The sequence below is a fragment of the Dendropsophus ebraccatus genome, chromosome 1 (genome assembly GCF_027789765.1).
Source record: "Dendropsophus ebraccatus isolate aDenEbr1 chromosome 1, aDenEbr1.pat, whole genome shotgun sequence".
Classification (NCBI taxonomy): Eukaryota; Metazoa; Chordata; class Amphibia; order Anura; family Hylidae; genus Dendropsophus; species Dendropsophus ebraccatus.
In genome coordinates, this window is record NC_091454.1 from 222,415,565 (window position 1) to 222,434,697 (window position 19,133).

Genomic DNA, 19,133 nt, shown 5'->3' on the forward strand with positions numbered 1-19,133 from the left:
GTTGCTTCTGATCTTTCCCCTCAATATCCTCAAGTGTCCCCTTATTCTTGGTTCAGTTACTTCCCTCCTGAACTCTACTTACCCTATAACATAAAGGTTTCCATCATGTCCTGTCTTTCCCTCCTTCCCCCTGTAACATACATAAAGGTTTCCATCATGTCCCCTTTTCCCTTCTTCCTCATGTAACATACATAAAGGTTTCCATCATGTCCCCTTTTCCCTTCTTCCTCCTGTAACATATATAAAGGTTTCCATCATGTCCGCCCTTTCCCTTCTTCCTCCTGTAACATATATAAAGGTTTCCATCATGTCCTGTCTTTCCCTTCTTCCCCCTGTAACATATATAAAGGTTTCCATCATGTCCCCTTTTCCCTTCTTCGTCATGTAACATATATAAAGGTTTCCATCATGTCCTCCCTTTCCCTTCTTCCTCCTGTAACATATATAAAGGTATCCATCATGTCTCCCTTTCCCTTCTTCCTCCTGTAACATATATAAAGGTTTCCATCATGTCCTCCCTTTCCCTTCTTCCTCCTGTAACATATATAAAGGTTTCCATCATGTCCCTCCTTTCCCTTCTTCCTCCTGTAACATATATAAAGGTTTCCATCATGACCTCCCTTTCCCTTCTTCCTCCTGTAACATATATAAAGGTTTCCATCCAGGGGCGTAACTAGAAATGACTGGGCCCCATAGCAAACTTTTGATTGGGGCCCCCCTCCTCTGACCGACCACTACGCCATCAACACACCCAGCTCTACACAGGCTCTGTACACCATACAAATTACAGTGCAGCTACAACAGGTGACTCACAGGGGACGTTTTCTCTGATCAGAGTTCTTCCTTTTCATCTTCTTCTCCTTCTGCCCTGGGCCATTATGAGAACTTCTCCGAGTCACGAATCCACAGAATCTGCCAGAGAAACATATTAGGCTGCTCACTCTGTCACAATCTTCATCTCTCAGCTAACTGCACATCTGTATTGGCCCCTTTAAGCCCTCATTTAGTGGTCAACCCTGACTCTTTGTAGTGTATGTGTGTGTGTGTGTATATATATATATATATATATATATATACTGTAGCCTCCACTGTTGTTGTCCTTCCCCCATATAGCCCCCACTGTTGTTGTCCTCCCCCATATAGCCCCCACTGTTGTTGTCCTCCCCCATATAGCCCCCACTGTTGTTGTTCCTCCCCATATAGCCCCCACTGTTGTTGTCCTCCCCCATATAGCCCCCACTGTTGTTGTTCCTCCCCATATAGCACCCACTGTTGTTGTCCTCCCCTATATAGCCCCCACTGTTGTTGTCTTCCCCCATATAGCCCCCACTGTTGTTGTCCTCCCCCATATAGCCCCCACTGTTGTTGTCTTCCCCCATATAGCCCCCACTGTTGTTGTCCTCCCCCATATAGCCCCCACTGTTGTTGTCTTCCCCCATATAGCCCCCACTGTTGTTGTCCTTCCCCCATATAGCCCCCAGTGTTGTTGTCCTCCCCCATATAGCCCCCACTGTTGTTGTCCTTCCCCATATAGCCCCCAGTTTTGTTGTCCTCCCCCATATAGCCCCCACTGTTGTTCTCCTTCCACCATATAGCCCCCACTGTTGTTGTCCTTCCCCATATAGCCCCCAGTGTTCTTCTCCTTCCCCCATATAGCCCCCACTGTTGTTGTCCTCCCCCCATATAGCCCCCACTGTTGTTGTCCTCCCCCATATAGCCCCCACTGTTGTTGTCCTCCCCCATATAGCCCCCACTGTTGTTGTCCTCCCCCATATAGCCCCCACTGTTGTTGTCCTCCCCCATATAGCCCCCACTGTTGTTGTCCTCCCCCATATAGCCCCCACTGTGGTTGTCCTCCACCATATAGCCCCCACTGTTGTTCTCCTTCCCCATATAGCCCCCACTGTTGTTCTCCTTCCCCCATATAGCCCCCACTGTTGTTGTCCTCCCCCATATAGCCCCCACTGTGGTTGTCCTCCACCATATAGCCCCCACTGTTGTTCTCCTTCCCCCATATAGCCCCCACTGTTGTTCTCCTTCCCCCATATAGCCCCCAGTGTTCCCCTCTGATAAAAAGAAAAAAACAAAACAGAACTCACCAAACCACTCACCAGAACTCACCAGACCAGTGACCCCGTCGGTCACTGGTCTCTTCTTCTCTCTTCCCCGCAGGATGAGCAGCTCCCTGGTCGAGTCCCACACAGCTCCATCACTAAGCTCAGTGTGCGCCGCGGCGGCTGGGACTTCTGGTATAGAGAGTGACACGCTCCCTGTACCCGGAAGTCCCAGCCGCGGTGGTGCACACTGAGCTTAGTGATGACGCTGTGTGGGACTTGACCAGGGAGCTGCTCATCCGGCGGGGGCCGACACTCTTGTGATCGCAAGCAAAACGCTGCTTGCGGTCACAAGAGTGATTGACAGGGCGGGAAGCCTATGGCTTCTCGCGCTGACAATTAGAACACTTAACACCCGGGAGGTCCGGGAGGCCACCGGGTGCTGCAGGCGGTCAGCTTCGGGGGCCAAGGCCTTGGGCCCCCGGATGCCAGGGGCCCCCGTAGCGGCCGCTACGGCTTCTACTGCGGTAGTTCCGCCAGTGTTTCCATCATCTCCTCCCTTTCCCTTCTTCCTCCTGTAACATATATAAAGGTTTCCATCATGTCCCTACTTTCCCTTCTTCCCTCCTGTAACATATATAAAGGTTTATAACAAACACATGGCAGACCTGCAATAAAATCCACATGTAAGGTGTAAATGTTGCAGCCAGGTATACCCTGTGGTTTATTGATCAGAGGCTTCTAAATTGTCCATGTGATGAACATTTTGTTTGTTTTATTGGTTTTGTCTTGTGATCTGACTTTCTGTCTGTAACTTTTATAGCTTTAGACCTGTTCTATACGAACAAAAACTCCTCTGTTCTAAAATACCTCCACCTGTCAATCACTTTCTACATGACCGCCCCCATCCCCCCGCTCACTAACAGAGGACATAATGCTGATAACAGCGGGTTTAACTATAAAGAAGAGAAATGCTGATGGGTCCACAAGAGAGAAGACACCGGGCAGCAGGTAGGGACCATGACATGTACACAGAGCCCTGATCCTGTATATACACTACTACACCATGCCCTGTATATACACTACTACACCGTGACCTGTATATACACTACTACACCGTGACCTGTATATACACTGCTACACCATGACCTGTATACACACTACTACACCATGCCGTTTATATACACTACTACACCATGTCCTTTATATACACTACTACACCATGACATGTACACAAGGCCCTGATCCTATATATACACTACTACACCATGCCCTGTATATACACTACTACACCATGCCCTGTATATACACTACTACACCATGCCCTGTAAATACACTGCTACACCATGACCTGTATACACACTACTACACCATGACCTGGATATACACACTACTACACCATGACCTGTATACACACTACTACACCATGACCTGGATATACACACTACTACACCATGACCTGTATATACACTTTTGTTACAATTTCTCCCTTGCTAATTGCAGATACATTTTGCAGTCATGAATCGCACTGTGATATTGCTGCTTTATGTCCTGGTGAGTCATATTAAATGAATTCTTAAAATGTTATCAATGTTTGAAATACTATAGTTATAAAACAGAATACTACATGCTTTCATGGGTAACATGATGTACAGGACCAAACTTTCCTAAATAATGCCTCCTATATACAGGAATATAACTACTATAATACTGCTCCTATATACAGGAATATAACTACTATAATACTGCTCCTATATACAGGAATATAACTACTATAATACTGCTCCTATATACAGGAATATAACTACTATAATACTGCTCCTATATACAGGGATATAACTACTATAATACTGCCCCCTATATAGAAGAATATAACTACTATAATACTGCTCCTATATACAGGGATATAACTACTATAATACTGCTCCTATATACAGGAATATAACTACTATAATACTGCTCCTATATACAGGAATATAACTACTATAATACTGCTCCTATATACAGGAATATAACTACTATAATACTGCTCCTATATACAGGAATATAACTACTATAATACTGCTCCTATATACAGGAATATAACTACTATAATACTGCTCCTATATACAGGAATATAACTACTATAATACTGCTCCTATATACAAGAATATAACTACTATAATGCGGTTCAGGGAAGAAACAGAGTGCTGCACCTCACACCTATGGCTGATACTAGTGCCTCTAGGCTAAATAAAAAACACATCAGAATTTTGTGTATGAATTGATCAAGCCATACTGCCCCATGTACCTCGTGCCGGTATCTGATACACATGGGTCCCTACACTAAGTCCACACCGTGCCAGTCAGTGGCCACCAACCCCGCAGGCGTGCACAGCCAGGGAACGGGGGCCATGGGACGGCCCTGCGACCCCCATGCCACAGGACCAGACCTGTATTGCACTCCTCCTGGTGAGACCCACATGACCGCAATTAGCAGGAGACACCTGAGTGCACATGGTTTTAATCCCTCCTGTTTTTTCCCATTCTGTTTGCTGCAGCTATGGTGAGCGCAATACCTTATCCAGACTTGTGCTGCTTGGGGGCAACCTTCTCCGCCGGCGGTGCTGGCCGGGTTCTGGTGTGGTGTTTTTGGGTCTGGTCCTGTGGCATGGGGGTCGCAGGGCCGTCCCATGGCCCCCGTTCCCTGGCTGTGCACGCCTGCGGGGTTGGTGGCCACTGACTGGCACGGTGTGGACTTAGTGTAGGGACCCATGTGTATCAGATACCGGCACGAGGTACATGGGGCAGTATGGCTTGATCAATTCATACACAAAATTCTGATGTGTTTTTTATTTAGCCAAGCGGCACTAGTATCAGCCATAGGTGTGAGGTGCAGCACTCTGTTTCTTCCCTGAACCGCATTTTGTTTCTCTCTTTTCTCCGTGTATTGCACTCCTCCTGGTGAGACCCACATGACCGCAATTAGCAGGAGACACCTGAGTGCACATGGTTTTAATCCCTCCTGTTTTTTCCCATTCTGTTTGCTGCAGCTATGGTGAGCGCAATACCTTATCCAGACTTGTGCTGCTTGGGGGCGACCTTCTCCGCCGGCGGTGCTGGCCGGGTTCTGGTGTGGTGTTTTTGGGTCTGGTCCTGTGGCATGGGGGTCGCAGGGCCGTCCCATGGCCCCCGTTCCCTGGCTGTGCACGCCTGCGGGGTTGGTGGCCACTGACTGGCACGGTGTGGACTTAGTGTAGGGACCCATGTGTATCAGATACCGGCACGAGGTACATGGGGCAGTATGGCTTGATCAATTCATACACAAAATTCTGATGTGTTTTTTATTTAGCCAAGCGGCACTAGTATCAGCCATAGGTGTGAGGTGCAGCACTCTGTTTCTTCCCTGAACCGCATAACTACTATAATACTGCTCCTATATACAGGAATATAACTACTATAATACTGCTCCTATATACAGGAATATAACTACTATAATACTGCTCCTATATACAGGAATATAACTACTATAATACTGCTCCTATATACAGGAATATAACTACTATAATACTGCTCCTATATACAGGAATATAACTACTATAATACTGCTCCTATATACAAGAATATAACTACTGTAATACTGCTCCTATATACAAGAATATAACTACTTTAATACTGCTCCTATATACAAGAATATAACTACTATAATACTGCTCCCTATATACAGGAATATATCTACTATAATACTGCTCCTATATACAGGAATATAACTACTATAATACTGCTCCCTATATACAAGAATATAACTACTATAATACTGCTCCTATATACAAGAATATAACTACTATAATACTGCCTCCTATATACAGGAATATAACTACTATAATACTGCTCCTATATACAGGAATATAACTACTATAATACTGTTCCTATATACAGGAATATAACTACTATAATACTGCTCCTATATACAAGAATATAACTACTATAATACTGCTCCTATATACAGGAATATAACTACTATAATACTGTTCCTATATACAGGAATATAACTACTATAATACTGCTCCTATATACAAGAATATAACTACTATAATACTGCTCCCTATATACAGGAATATGACTACTATAATACTGCTCCTATATACAGGAATATAACTACTATAATACTGCGCCCTATATACAGGAATATAACTACTATAATACTGCTCCTATATACAGCAATATAACTACTATAATACTGCTCCTATATACAGGGATATAACTACTATAATACTGCCCCCTATATACAAGAATATAACTACTATAATACTGCTCCTATATACAGGAATATAACTACTATAATACTGCTCCTATATACAAGAATATAACTACTATAATACTGCACCTATATACAGGAATATAACTACTATAATACTGCTCCTATATATATTTGTTTAGGTTATTGAGGCATCAGGAGAGCAGACTCCAGCCTTTGACCGTACAGAAGTACCATCAGTCACCTGGCCAGACTGGATGTCCTACCTCCCTGACTACCTGCCACTCTCAGCCTTAGCTATACCAGGAACCCATGACACAATGGCTTTTTTTGGAGGTCCACTTGCTGAATGCCAAAGCTGGAGCCTAACGAACCAATACAATTCCGGAGTTAGATTCTTGGATATCCGTTGTCGCCATTACCAGAATCGGCTGCCCATTTTCCACGGCGTGTCCTACCAGCGTACCGATTTCTTCCAGGTCCTCAACGATACGGTGACGTTTCTAACAGAGCACCCAAGTGAGACCATTCTGATGAGGGTGAAGGAAGAGTACAAGCCATATCAGAACACCAGAACCTTTTACCAGAGTGTGACCGAAGTTCTGAACCAGATTGGGGAGCACTGGTTCCTCCGGTCAGAGAGTCTACCAACTTTAGGAGAAGCCAGGGGGAAAGTGGTCATCTTACAAGAATTCTCATCAGAGGGTGAAGGCCCAGATTTTGGTCCTCCATACCCTGGACCCATGAGTATATCAGATGCTTATCAAGTCACCGATGACTCTGTGAAATGGGCTGACGTTGAGAGGCATCTAACAGTTGCTCAAAACGGAGATCCCGAAAGAGCTTACTTGACATTCTGCTCTGGAGTCCACTGGCTTCTCTACACACCAGAATCTCTAGCTCGTAGGATCAACCCAAGAGTCCATGACTATCTTATCAATAAAACACCATTAAGGGGCAGGAGAAGATCGGTCGGTGTGGTGATTATGGACTTTCCGGGGGCAGAACTTGTGAAACAAATTGTTTTGGATAACTGGGTGTGAAGTGAGTTATAGGTCTGGATCATGGTTAACTGAATGAAGCTTAATAAAGATCTGTAATCCACCAATGGTTGTCTATCGAGAGACCCTTTGTTGTCCGTGCAATGTGTGAGGATATTATTGAGCATCAGTAGGTGACTGCAACTGGTTTTGTTGGTGTTTCTATTAATCTACAGCATAAATAGTATTACGCATATACACTCACCGGCCACTTTATTAGGTACACCATGCTAGTAACGGGTGGTCTTCTGCTGCTGTAGCCCGTCTGCCTCAAAGTTGGACGTACTGTGCGTTCAGAGATGCTCTTCTGCCTACCTTGGTTGTAACGGTTGGCTATTTGAGTCACTGTTGCCTTTCTATCAGCTCGAACCAGTCTGCCCATTCTCCTCTGACCTCAACAAGGCATTTCCGCCCACAGAACTGCCGCTCACTGGATGTTTTTTCTTTTTCGGACCATTCTCTGTAAACCCTAGAGATGGTTGTGCGTGAAAATCCCAGTATATCAGCAGTTTCTGAAATACTCAGACCAGCCCTTCTGGCACCAACAACCATGCCACGTTCAAAGGCACTCAAATCACCTTTCTTCCCCATACTGATGCTCGGTTTGAACTGCAGGAGATTGTCTTGACCATGTCTACATGCCTAAATGCACTGAGTTGCCGCCATGTGATTGGCTGATTAGAAATTAAGTGGTAACGTGCAGTTGGACAGATGTACCTAATAAAGTGGCCGTGAGTGTATATGTATATATCTCCAATGTGCACGATGAATTGGTCAGGTTCATCCTGGTTTAAAGCGACTCTGTACCCACAATCTGACTCCTGCAAACCACTTGTACCTTCGGATAGCTGCTTTTAATCCAAAATCTGTCCTGGAGTCCGTTCGGCAGGTGATGCAGTTATCGTCCTAAAAAACAATTTTTAAACTTGCAGCCCTGTGTCCAACGGCTGGGGCTTAGAATGTCTATGCATTAGGCTGGCACAACCTCTCTGTCCCTCCTCCCCGCTCTCCTCATCATTAGGAATGCTCCAGGCAGATTGTCTCCTTTTCCTCAGCTGTGTGAGCCCGGCACATGGGCCGGATCGTTAAGGCATCTCTGCAATGTTCAGACAGGAGAAAATGTTCCAGTGGCATTCCTAATGATGAAGAGGGTGGGGAGGAGGGAAAGAGGGGTGGTGCAAAGTAAGGGCACAGATACTCTAAGCCCCGGCCGTTGGGCACGGGGCTGCAAGTTTAAAAGTTGTTTTTTAGGACAATAACTGCATCACCTGCCGAACGGGCCCCAGGACAGATCTTGGTTTATAAGCAGCTATCCGAAGGTACAAGTGGTTTGGGGGGGGGCAGATTGTGGGTACAGAGTCGCTTTAATGCTATCCCTTTCTATAGTGTTAGTTTACACAGTACACAATTTTATTAACCCTTCCCCACTCACAGAAAGAAAATCTGCAGCTGCATCCTCCTTAACATATACTGCCCTTACGTGCAAATCTAAAAATACTGTAATACTGCCCTTATGTGCAAATCTAAAAATACTGTAATACTGCCCCTGTATACAATAATAAAATTACTATAATACTGCCCCTTATATACAAGAATATAACTACTATAATGCTGCTCCTATATACAGGAATATAACTACTATAATACTACTCCTATATACAGGAATATAACTACTATAATACTGCTCCTATATACAGGAATATAACTACTATAATGCTGCTCCTATATACAGGAATATAACTACTATAATAAAGTTCAAGAAAAGAAACACGTAGTAGCACTCACCCTTTTCTTCAGCTTAGCGGCTTTATTACATTCACAAGTTGCGGGGAGGGAAAGGGTTCAGGTGTGTGCGCGCACACACCTGAACCCTTTCCCTCCCCGCAACTTGTGAATGTAATAAAGCCGCTAAGCTGAAGAAAAGGGTGAGTGCTACTACGTGTTTCTCTTCTTGAACTTTCGTATACCTTGTCTCTGTAGTTTGCACCCCCATCCAGCAGCCACATTCACATTTATTGTCCGGCTCGAGACCGATCCACAGATCCCATCCACGCAGTGCATATCTGGAGCGGTGCAGGCTTCTGAATCTCACTATCTACAAGTATAACTACTATAATACTGCTCCTATATACAGGAATATAACTACTATAATACTGCCCCCTATATACAGGAATATAACTACTATAATACTGCCCCCTATATACAAGAATATAACTACTATAATACTGCTCCCTATATACAGGAATATAACTACTATAATACTGCTCCTATATACAGGGATATAACTACTATAATACTGCTCCTATATACAGGAATATAACTACTATAATACTGCTCCTATATACAGGAATATAACTGCTATAATACTGCTCCTATATACAGGAATATAACTACTATAATACTGCTCCTATATACAGGAATATAACTGCTATAATACTGCTCCTATATACAGGAATATAACTACTATAATACTGCTCCTATATACTGCTCCTATATACAGGAATATAACTGCTATTACCCTTATTCCATACATTCTTATCAAACACATACATTACATTCCAGAGAAATAAACACTCGGTGTACGCCACCAGGCTGAAATAAAAAGTATAATTTATATGTACATCAGGAGACAAAAGCGGACCATGAAATAAAAACAACCACGTGTGGCGTTGCAAGGCCAGGCAGAGGTATACTGAAAGCAATGTGTGTATGTTTGTATATATACATGGTATACATCATTAGCAAGAACAGAGGACACCAGAGGGCGATTGGCAAGAGGACACAGGGACAGAGAGACTGACGAGAGACTTGAAGTGCTATCGGAGGCCGCTGCTCGTTTTTTGCTTGGGTGGCCTGGAGAGCGGAGGGGGCGAGCTCACCGCTGGCCGGGTCACTCTCGGTGGGGCAGGATGGGGGGAGGGGACGCACATCCCATTTCACCTTGACTGGCGCTCATTGAAGGAGACCCGTCGTCCTTGCCACCCTGCCGGGATGGAGAAGGATTCATTGTAGGCTTCATTCCATTCCAGGCCAATATGGACGACAACCCTGCAGGGGCGCGACGGACGGCAGCAGAGACGTCACTCCTGGTCACATCTGTCACTGCTTCCCCTCAAGAGTTGCACAAGGCTTTCCCATTCAATAGCAAACACCGGGCGGGGGAAGCGGTCAGTCGTCGATGCAGATCACCTCACCAGCTCTGCCGTCTTTCCTTTCCATTAGATCCATCTCTCTCTCTTTCTTTACTAGAATTGGAGGACCATTAGAAGCTGGGGGAAACAAGAAGAGAAGAGTAATCGAGACGGGCGTGTTAAGGTGGAGAACCTCCGGCGATCATCTGTGATCTGTGCAGAGACCGGGCAGTAAGTGTTCGATTTCCTTGCAGCACCACCTTGAGGGGAGTTCAGGCATTACACTGTGCCCCTTCACATCAATAATGATCCTGCAGCGCCACCTTGAGGGGAGTTCAGGCATTACACTAATCCCATTCACATCAATAGTGATCCTGCAGCACCACCCTGAGGTGAGTTCAGGCATTACACAGATCCCAATCACATCAATAGTAATCCTGCAGCACCACCCTGAGGTGAGTTCAGGCATTACACAGATCCCAATCACATCAATAGTGATCCTGCAGCACCACCCTGAGGTGAGTTCAGGCATTACACAGATCCCAATCACATCAATAGTAATCCTGCAGCACCACCCTGAGGTGAGTTCAGGCATTACACAGATCCCATTCACATCAATTGTGATCCTGCAGCGCCACCCTGAGGGGAGTTCAGGTATTACACTGTGCCCGTTCACATCAAGTGTGATCCTGCAGAGAGGGAGATACGCACTCGGTGTAATCCTCTCCACTGAGGACTAGAGGATTCTATACACAAGACCTCCATCTAATAATTTAGGATTTTATTATAGGGTGTATGACAAGAACCCTTAAAAGGGGTTATTCAGGATTACAAAACATGGCCGCTTTTAGAAACAGCACCACCCTTGTCTTAAGGTTGGGTGAGGTATTGCAGCTTGGTTCTATACAAGTAAAAGGAGCTGGCTGTAATACCACACACAACCTGAAGACAGGGGTGGCGCTGGGTTGAGACGAAAGTGGCCATGTTTTTCTAATTGTGGATAATCTTTGAAGCCGTCTCTGAGGTGAATACACAACTCTCCTACTATAACATAAACTGACCCAGGGATATCACCCACCCCTTCCTGCAGCACCCTGTGCTGTGAAGTACATTAAAGGGGTATTCCAATCATAAATAACTTTTCATGTTGCTGCCCATAGTGAGACTAACAATTCCTTCCATACTTGTTATAATTTATTCAGTCTCCTTCCCCCAGTTCTGAGCTGCTGCTTTCTGCTGAAGACACAAAAATCTGTGTGTGAGCTTTTCTCTGTCTCCCCCTCTTCCCCCCTCCCTTCTGAGACGGCTGATGTAAACAAGTCCCTGGCAGGCTTTATCTGCAACTTTGTAGCTTCCTTGTAATGCTGGGAGGGTTAATCTGAGGTCACGTTGCTATCGAACTCACTGTGATCATCCCTACCGGCATTACAAAGTTGATACAAGGTTGCCGATAAAGCTTGCCAGGGACTTGTTTACATCAGCCGTCTCAGAAGGGAGGGGGGAGGAGGGGGAGACAAAGAGAAAAGCTCAAACAGGTTTCTTAAAGCTTGGAGGGTTAATCTGAGGACACATTGCTGATTGACTCGAATTAGTTGATACAAAGTTGCAGACAGGGACTTATTTACATCAGCAGTCTCAAAAGGGAGGGGGGAGAAGGAGGAGACGGAAAGAAAAGCTCACACACAGATTTTCGTGTCTTCAGCAGAAAGCAGCAGCTGAGAACTGGGGGAAGGAAACTGAATAGATAATAAGTATGGAAGTAACTGGTAGTCTCACCATGGGCAGCAGAATATGAAAAGTTATGTTTAAGTGGAATACCCCTTTAAATCTCAGGAGTCTGCCCTATTTTAAGATTTTTACAACCCAACAAAATTTAGCAATTTTTAGAATTCTCCGATTTAACTTTTTACTTTGGTTAATTTTTTATCTTATCATTTACTCACGTTGACATTTTAACCCCATCCGTACCACATCTTTTATTAATTTTTCCCTGTGCAGGGAGGGAAAACATGAAGCCCTGAGGGGGACTGGTAGTAACAGAATGGCACTGGTGGGGGACTGGCAGCAGGTCAGTATGTGTATTTTTTTTTTTATACGTTATACCACTATTGTAGGCACTTTTATAAGTAAAATGTATTCTCCCTTTAAAGGGGTACTCCGGACAAACTTAAAAAAACTGGGAGGGTATCAAATGATACTTACCTGTCCTGTGCCCCCACAGTGCAACGCCACAACTTGCGGTCACCCGTTGGTCTCCTGATCCTGTGACATGACAGCCCGCTCAGCCAATCAGTGACTGGGATGGAATACCTCTGTAGTCACTGACTGGTACAGCAGGTCGCTCCTGTGAGGTCATTACACAGGAAAGGGAGATACAGCTAGTGACCATCAGCAAGTGAGGGGGCACCGGGACTGGTAAGTATCATCTGATGGTTATATACCCACCACCCCCTGCCATACTAGGTTTTTTAGTTTGCCCGGAGAACCCCTTTAAGTAACGTAGAGATTGGCTAAACGCTAAAGTTTACAATGTAACAGTAAAAACACCACATCTACTATACAGATGAATACCACAGAACATACACCGCAGGATGAGGTATAACAAAGAGTGAAGGAATGGAAAGAAAAGAACGAGAAAGACTGAAAGGAGAGAACGAAGATCACTGTCTTCTTACCTGACAAGAACGACCCCAGGGGCATTTGATTATAATTTGTCCCAGTATGTGGTGCTGTGGGTGGGTTGCTTGGAAAATGCCCCCCGAAGAGAGGAGGCGTGGTATAAGGACCAGGGGGGAAAACCTGGGGGGGCAGAGAGAATTCAGTCTGAGAGTTTTACAAACACCCATCACGTCCTGCCCCGAGAACTATCCTGTATCCCAGTATCAGGTTCCCGGTATATTACACACCCCAGTATTAGGTCCCCAGTATATTACACACCCCAGTATTAGCTCCCCAGTATATTACACACCCCAGTATATTACACACCCCAGTATTAGCTCCCCAGTATATTACACACCCCAGTATTAGATGCCCAGTATATTACACACCCCAGTATTAGGTGCCCAGTATATTACAAACCATAGTATTAGGTGCCCAGTATATTACTTACCCCAGTTTCAGGTCCCCAGTATATTACACACCCTACTTCACTGACTGTACATGAAGGGGGAGATTTATCAAACATGGTGTAAAGTGAAACTGGCTCAGTTGCCCCTAGCAACCAATCAGATTCCAACTTCATTTTCCATGGAGACAGTTTCACTTTACACCATGTTGGATAGATCTCCCCCTTTATAACCCTATTACACATACTGTCCACCTACTTTTGGACCACCCTGTAATTTATATATATTATATATAACATACACACACACACACACACACACACACACGTATTTTACCTGAGCGGAATACCCCTTTAATCATTGACATCTAGTTTGTTCCTATAGGGAGTATGAGGTTCTATTAGGCATATGACAACCTATGACTCCCATGCTCCGGCATGTTGGGTGCTGCAGTATTTACAACAGTCTCTGCCACAAACTAAAGACCATGGAGGCTGAGAGACAAGATCCTATAACATCCACTCCACACACACCTACGGACCCCCCCGACCCCCGGCCGGGTCTCTCACCGGAGGGGCTGTGCTCTCGCTCCCTTTGCTTGCGAGTCGGCTCAGGATACTGCGCTCGGACATCTGCAGTCTGGCCGCGATGGGCGGGATGCGCGCGAGGGAGGCCGGCAGGCGCGTTACATCGGCCTTCATATCGCTCAACAGCTCCTCCAGCTGGTTCAACACTGAATAGAGGGAGAGCTCAGACACGGTACCAGACTACTACCCCCCACATCCCCAAGGAACCTCCAACCATCTCCGGCCTGCCCTTATAGCTGTCGGGCATGCTGGGAAATGTAGTCACTAAGGCTACTGCAGACCAGGAAGTTGGAGGCCAATGGTCTATAACAGGGGGTAAGGAACCTTGGCCCTCCAGCTGTTGCAAAACTGCAACTCCCATCATGAATGGACAGCCAAAGCTTTAGCTTTGGCTGTCCATTCATGATGGGAGTTGTAGTTTTGCAACAGCTGCAGGGCCAAGGTTCCCTACTAGTCCATGGTCGCTATAGATGTCTATAAACTCAGCACTTCAAGAACATTACTATTCATATTCTATATGTAAAGGGCTGATCATGTATTCCTCTCCAATCACATCCAAAGCTGCGCCCACGATTCACAGCCGCCCCCATGACATCTATCTGTGACCCTATAATTATGTAATACACACGGGAGAGCAAAGACCACATCTCCCACAATACACTGCAGCGGCGTCAATGAGATACGAGGTTTAACAGAAAAGCAACAACATTGTGACACAGCTCCGGATGTGACTGGAGTACAGGACCGGGACATCTCCCTCTCAAGCTGCAGACACAGTCCAGGCCTAGAGGTAATGTGATGTGTCTATGGGTACAGGGACCCTATCCCCCCCCCCTCCTCTTCCTTCTCTCCTTTCCTCTTTCTTCCTCTTACGTCCCGTTTACCTTTATGGAGGACGGCGTTGGCCGGCTTGTTCCCCGCCAGAGATTCCTTAGACAGGTGTTGGTGACTCTCTGCCAGACATTCAACCTCTGAGAAGCGGGCATTAAGGGCCATGGCGGGATGGGACGGGTCCTGTGTCATGTTGAGGTAGGCGGCACGGCGCAGCTGCTCCTCAATCACAAGGGCCTGTTCCAGCAGCTGTGAGAGGGGGAAAGAGGAGCAGTGATTGGGGTTCTCCACCAGTGTAATGTATTATATAAACATTGGGAGGCTGCAGCACTAGTGACAGAGACAGCTCTCCCCAGTATAATGTATATTCTAATAGTAATATGTATTATATAGACATCAGGGGAGGCTGCAGCACTAGTGACACAGACAGCTCCCCCCAGTGTAATGTCTATTCTAATAGTAACATGTGATATATAGACATCAGGGGAGGCTGCAGCACTAGTGACACAGACAGCTCCCCCCAGTGTAATGTCTTGTCTAATGGTGACATGTATTTTATTGACATCAGGGGAGGCTCAGTGATATGTAACTGCGCTAGGCTGAATAGTGAGTGAGTAACTGTCGTGTGTGTGTGTGTGTATATATATATATATATATATATATATATATATATATATATATATATATATATATATATATATATATATATATATGTGTGTGTGTGTTCTAGAATTATCCTACATCTTGTAAGGTGCATCATGGGGGATGCCTGCAGGGTTGTACCTTAAATCGTCTGGCCAAGAACTTGTTTTTCATCTCCAGGAAGTTTCCTTTGTTGGTTTCGGACTTGAATGGCTCATTTATAATAGCGAAGGGAGGGTCGTTCTGCAGGTCCTGCCACCGCGCATATCCATGTCTGACCAGGAGTTAAGGAAGCTTTTCTATTGGTAAGTCCAGGCCTGTAACCTCAGCCGCTCTCACCCGGTGTCTGATGTCACAATCTCGGTATTGCTGTTCATTAATTCTCCCAAATGGTTTAGAATAAACTTCTGACAATCACACAACAACAAACAACAACAACAACAACAACAACAGAGGACGTGCTATGTTCCTATAAGATGCTGAGAGGTCAGCCTGTTGCTGCTGCCTATGTTTAGACTAAGAATTCCTTCCATACTTATTATCTATCCAGTCTCCTTCCCCCAGTTCTGAGCCTTTGCTTTCTGCTGAAGACACAAAAATCTGTGAGCGCTTTTCTCCGTCTCCCCCTCCCTTCTGAGACATCTGATGTAAACAAGTCCCTGGCAGGCTTTATCTGCAACATTGTAGTTTCTTTGTAATGCTGGGAGGATTAATCACTAAGTTCATCAGCACCTTGACCTCAGATTAACCCTCCCAGCATTACAAAGAAGCTACAATGTTGCAGATCCAGCCTGCCAGGGACTTGTTTACATCAGCTGTCTTAGAAGGGAGGAGGGGGAGACAGAGAGAAAAGTTCACACACAGATTTATGTGTCTTCAGCAAAAAGCAAAAGCTCAGAACTGGGGGAAGGAGACTGGATAGATAATAAATATGGAAGGAATGGTTAGTCTCACCATGGGCAGAAACATATCAAAAGTTATTTTTGAGTGGAATACCCCTTTAAAAAGTGTACGAGTAAATACAAACTACCAATACATGTAAGAAAACAAGGATACATCACAACTCCGGCCAGTAACCAGTAATCATGGCGGCGATGCCAGATCTCGTTCAGCCTGCCCGAGCAGATGGCTGCCCGCTCCTCATTCTGCCACAAGGTGTGAAGTTCTGGGAGGGATAAACAGAGAACAAATTGTATGTTATCTTCAGGTATGTTTTCTTTTCCAGTTCCAGTGCATCAAGAATAAAAGCCTTGATTAAAAATCTGCCAAGCAAAGACATGTGTCTCCATGGTTACAGACTACAAACAAGCCCAGTGTAGTCAGGTTCAGCAGTAACACTCTAATACAATTGTCCCTACAGACAGGGGAGGAAGCAATAATGAGATATATGGGTCTGCATAGAAGCTGTATACACAAAACGACAAGAGCATTTGCAGATGGAAGTGGGCAGATCAATTAAATGTCTTCCCTTCCATTACCTGTGAAGCCGCCATCTGCGATATTAAACATGAAGCGTGGCCTCTCGGGCCGGCTCTCCTCCTTTCTCCCGTTGTTGTTTCTCGTCTCATCGCGGTGATTGTTGGTCTTCAGATCTTTCAGCGTTTCCCTCTCAAACTTGAGGTCCTCGGGTCCTGAGAGATAGCAGAACATGGATGCTGGTGTAATAGTCCATTCTGCTATTAGACTACCCCAGCAGTCTGCAACCTGTTGATACTACAAGTCCCAGAAAGTCTTTGCAGTGGTGCTGATACAACTCCCAGCATGTCCCTGTGAGGGCATTGAAAGGGAACCATTCACCCCGTGGCCCCCGTTAGAAACAGACAAACAGTTACATAAAGGTCAATATACTTACCATATCGCTCCCGGTCCCGTCCCGGATCTCGTTGTTGACACAGAGAAATCGCCGATTCTTCTTCTCGCGCCCATTATGGTAATGAGCGCCGCCGGCCTGAAAGTCCAGCCTTCTCCCCGCCTCCGACACTTGATTGACGCCGGGTCTTCTTCCTCCTCGTCTTCTTTCTTCTCGCCGGATCCCGCGCAGGCGCCGTGACGGTCGTTTTCGGCGCATGCGCAGTTCACAATTGAAGCCGCTCCACAGCTTCAATGTTTACTGCGCGTGCGCCGATTGTCAGAGCTGAAGTGACGTGTTGGACTTCGCGCATGCGCGGTACACAGGAACGTCACGAGCACGTATCCTGTTTACCGCGCAGGCGCAGAAGAGATGACGAGACCTTCGCAACGGCGCCTGCACGGGAATTCGTGAGGAGACTGAAGACTGAAGACGTCAATCAAGTTCCAGGAGGCGTGGATGGGCGGCGACGAGAAGAGGACCTCATGAATAAGTTGGACTCGTCCGTCGTTTCCTATGGACGTTGGACTCATCTCAGCTCATTACCATAATGGGCGGGAGAAGAAGAATCGGCGATTTCTCCGTGTCAACAACGAGATCCGGGACGGGACCGGGAGCGATATGGTAAGTATATTGACCTTTATGTAACTGTTTGTCTGTTTCTAACGGGGGCCACGGGGTGAATGGTTCCCTTGAAGTCATGCTGGGAGTTGTAGTTTTCCTGTATTCTAGCGGTCGGCAACCTTTAGCAGCTATGTTGATATAACTCTCAGCATGTCTTAGTCATGCAAGGAGTTGTAGTATCACCGCCTGGAGAGCTACATATTACATGGCACTAGAGTGTGAAGAATCTACAGCTAGCTGCCTAGCTACATCAATGTACACACACACACACACACTCATTACTGCTATAGTAGTGTCCCGGTACGGGTGGTCCACTAAGTTTTATTCCACCTGGGTGAAGTCCCTCTGTCAGGTATCACAAAACAGGGATGAAGATGCTTATTTGTATTTCCCCACTAGGTGTCGCACTGCTTCTATGTGTTTGTCTGAGCACAGCTGAACGTTATGGGATAGCCTCAGAATACTATTCTCCTGCATATTAGGAAAACGGCTGAGCAAAATGATGTAAGTAATACACCGATCTGTTCAGTGTTTCCGGTCACTAGTCTTCATTAAAGGCAGCATAAAGCTAGTCACAGATTCCCTTAAAGTGTTGGTCCTATTTTTGTGACCACTCCTGGCCACTGTGACAAGTTGACCCCAGCCCACCTTGCTGTACCACCACCTCACAGCACCCTGGGCCATGGCACTATGTCACCCAGGGAGGATGTAGACATTGATGTGTATGGCGATTGTGGATTCACACATCTCCCAATACAGATAAGACTATGACAAAGCCCTCAGGACTGGTCAGCAGATCGGCCTCAGGCCTTGGGCCCATAGAGTCCTTTAAGGCTCACCCCTTGGCATCTCTCCCTGTCCAGCGTCCGGTCTTTCTGCTGTTAGTTCCTTCTCGGCGGCGCCATCTTGAGGTTTCTCAGGCTGAGAAGCTAAAAGAATTTAAAAATAACATGAAATAATAAAAATGCTCTGTACATTTATGTCCGTCATACTCACGACTGCTGCAGCCGCCACTGTCAGAGGGGACGCAGCCGCGTGGTGCTGACACTACGGCGGAGATTTATCAAACATGG

The 19,133-nt window shown here is 45.8% G+C and overlaps 2 protein-coding genes across 4 annotated transcripts in view; one reads left to right on the forward strand and one right to left on the reverse strand.

Annotated features, from left to right (window-relative positions):
• The first annotated feature begins 2,881 nt into the window (after window positions 1-2,881).
• On the forward strand, window positions 2,882-7,368 carry LOC138803036 (1-phosphatidylinositol phosphodiesterase-like). The gene is made up of 3 exons (XM_069942598.1): window positions 2,882-3,065; window positions 3,558-3,608; window positions 6,474-7,368. Exons 2-3 carry the CDS (start codon window positions 3,573-3,575, stop codon window positions 7,332-7,334), a joined length of 897 nt encoding a protein of 298 aa, XP_069798699.1. The 5' UTR covers window positions 2,882-3,065; window positions 3,558-3,572; the 3' UTR covers window positions 7,335-7,368.
• Window positions 7,369-9,924: 2,556 nt separating this feature from the next.
• The window catches only part of CHD3 (chromodomain helicase DNA binding protein 3), a 69,340-nt gene continuing 60,131 nt past the window's right edge, over window positions 9,925-19,133 (reverse strand). For all 3 annotated transcript variants that reach the window (XM_069948872.1, XM_069948864.1, XM_069948882.1), the window contains 8 exons: window positions 18,900-18,989; window positions 17,066-17,218; window positions 16,644-16,752; window positions 15,729-15,861; window positions 14,999-15,194; window positions 14,097-14,260; window positions 13,138-13,261; window positions 9,925-10,600 (listed from right to left, as the gene is read on the reverse strand). In XM_069948872.1, the coding sequence (XP_069804973.1) occupies window positions 10,500-10,600; window positions 13,138-13,261; window positions 14,097-14,260; window positions 14,999-15,194; window positions 15,729-15,861; window positions 16,644-16,752; window positions 17,066-17,218; window positions 18,900-18,989 (1,070 nt within the window). In that variant the 3' untranslated portion in view covers window positions 9,925-10,499. The remainder of the gene's footprint in view (window positions 10,601-13,137; window positions 13,262-14,096; window positions 14,261-14,998; window positions 15,195-15,728; window positions 15,862-16,643; window positions 16,753-17,065; window positions 17,219-18,899; window positions 18,990-19,133) is intronic.

Excerpts from the sequence above, each read along its gene's own strand:
- LOC138803036 (XM_069942598.1), top strand. The coding sequence starts at position 3,573 with ATGAATCGCACTGTGATATTGCTGCTTTATGTCCTG. Across the intron at positions 3,609-6,473 it reads TATTGCTGCTTTATGTCCTG|GTTATTGAGGCATCAGGAGA; the intron begins GTGAGTCATATT and ends ATATTTGTTTAG.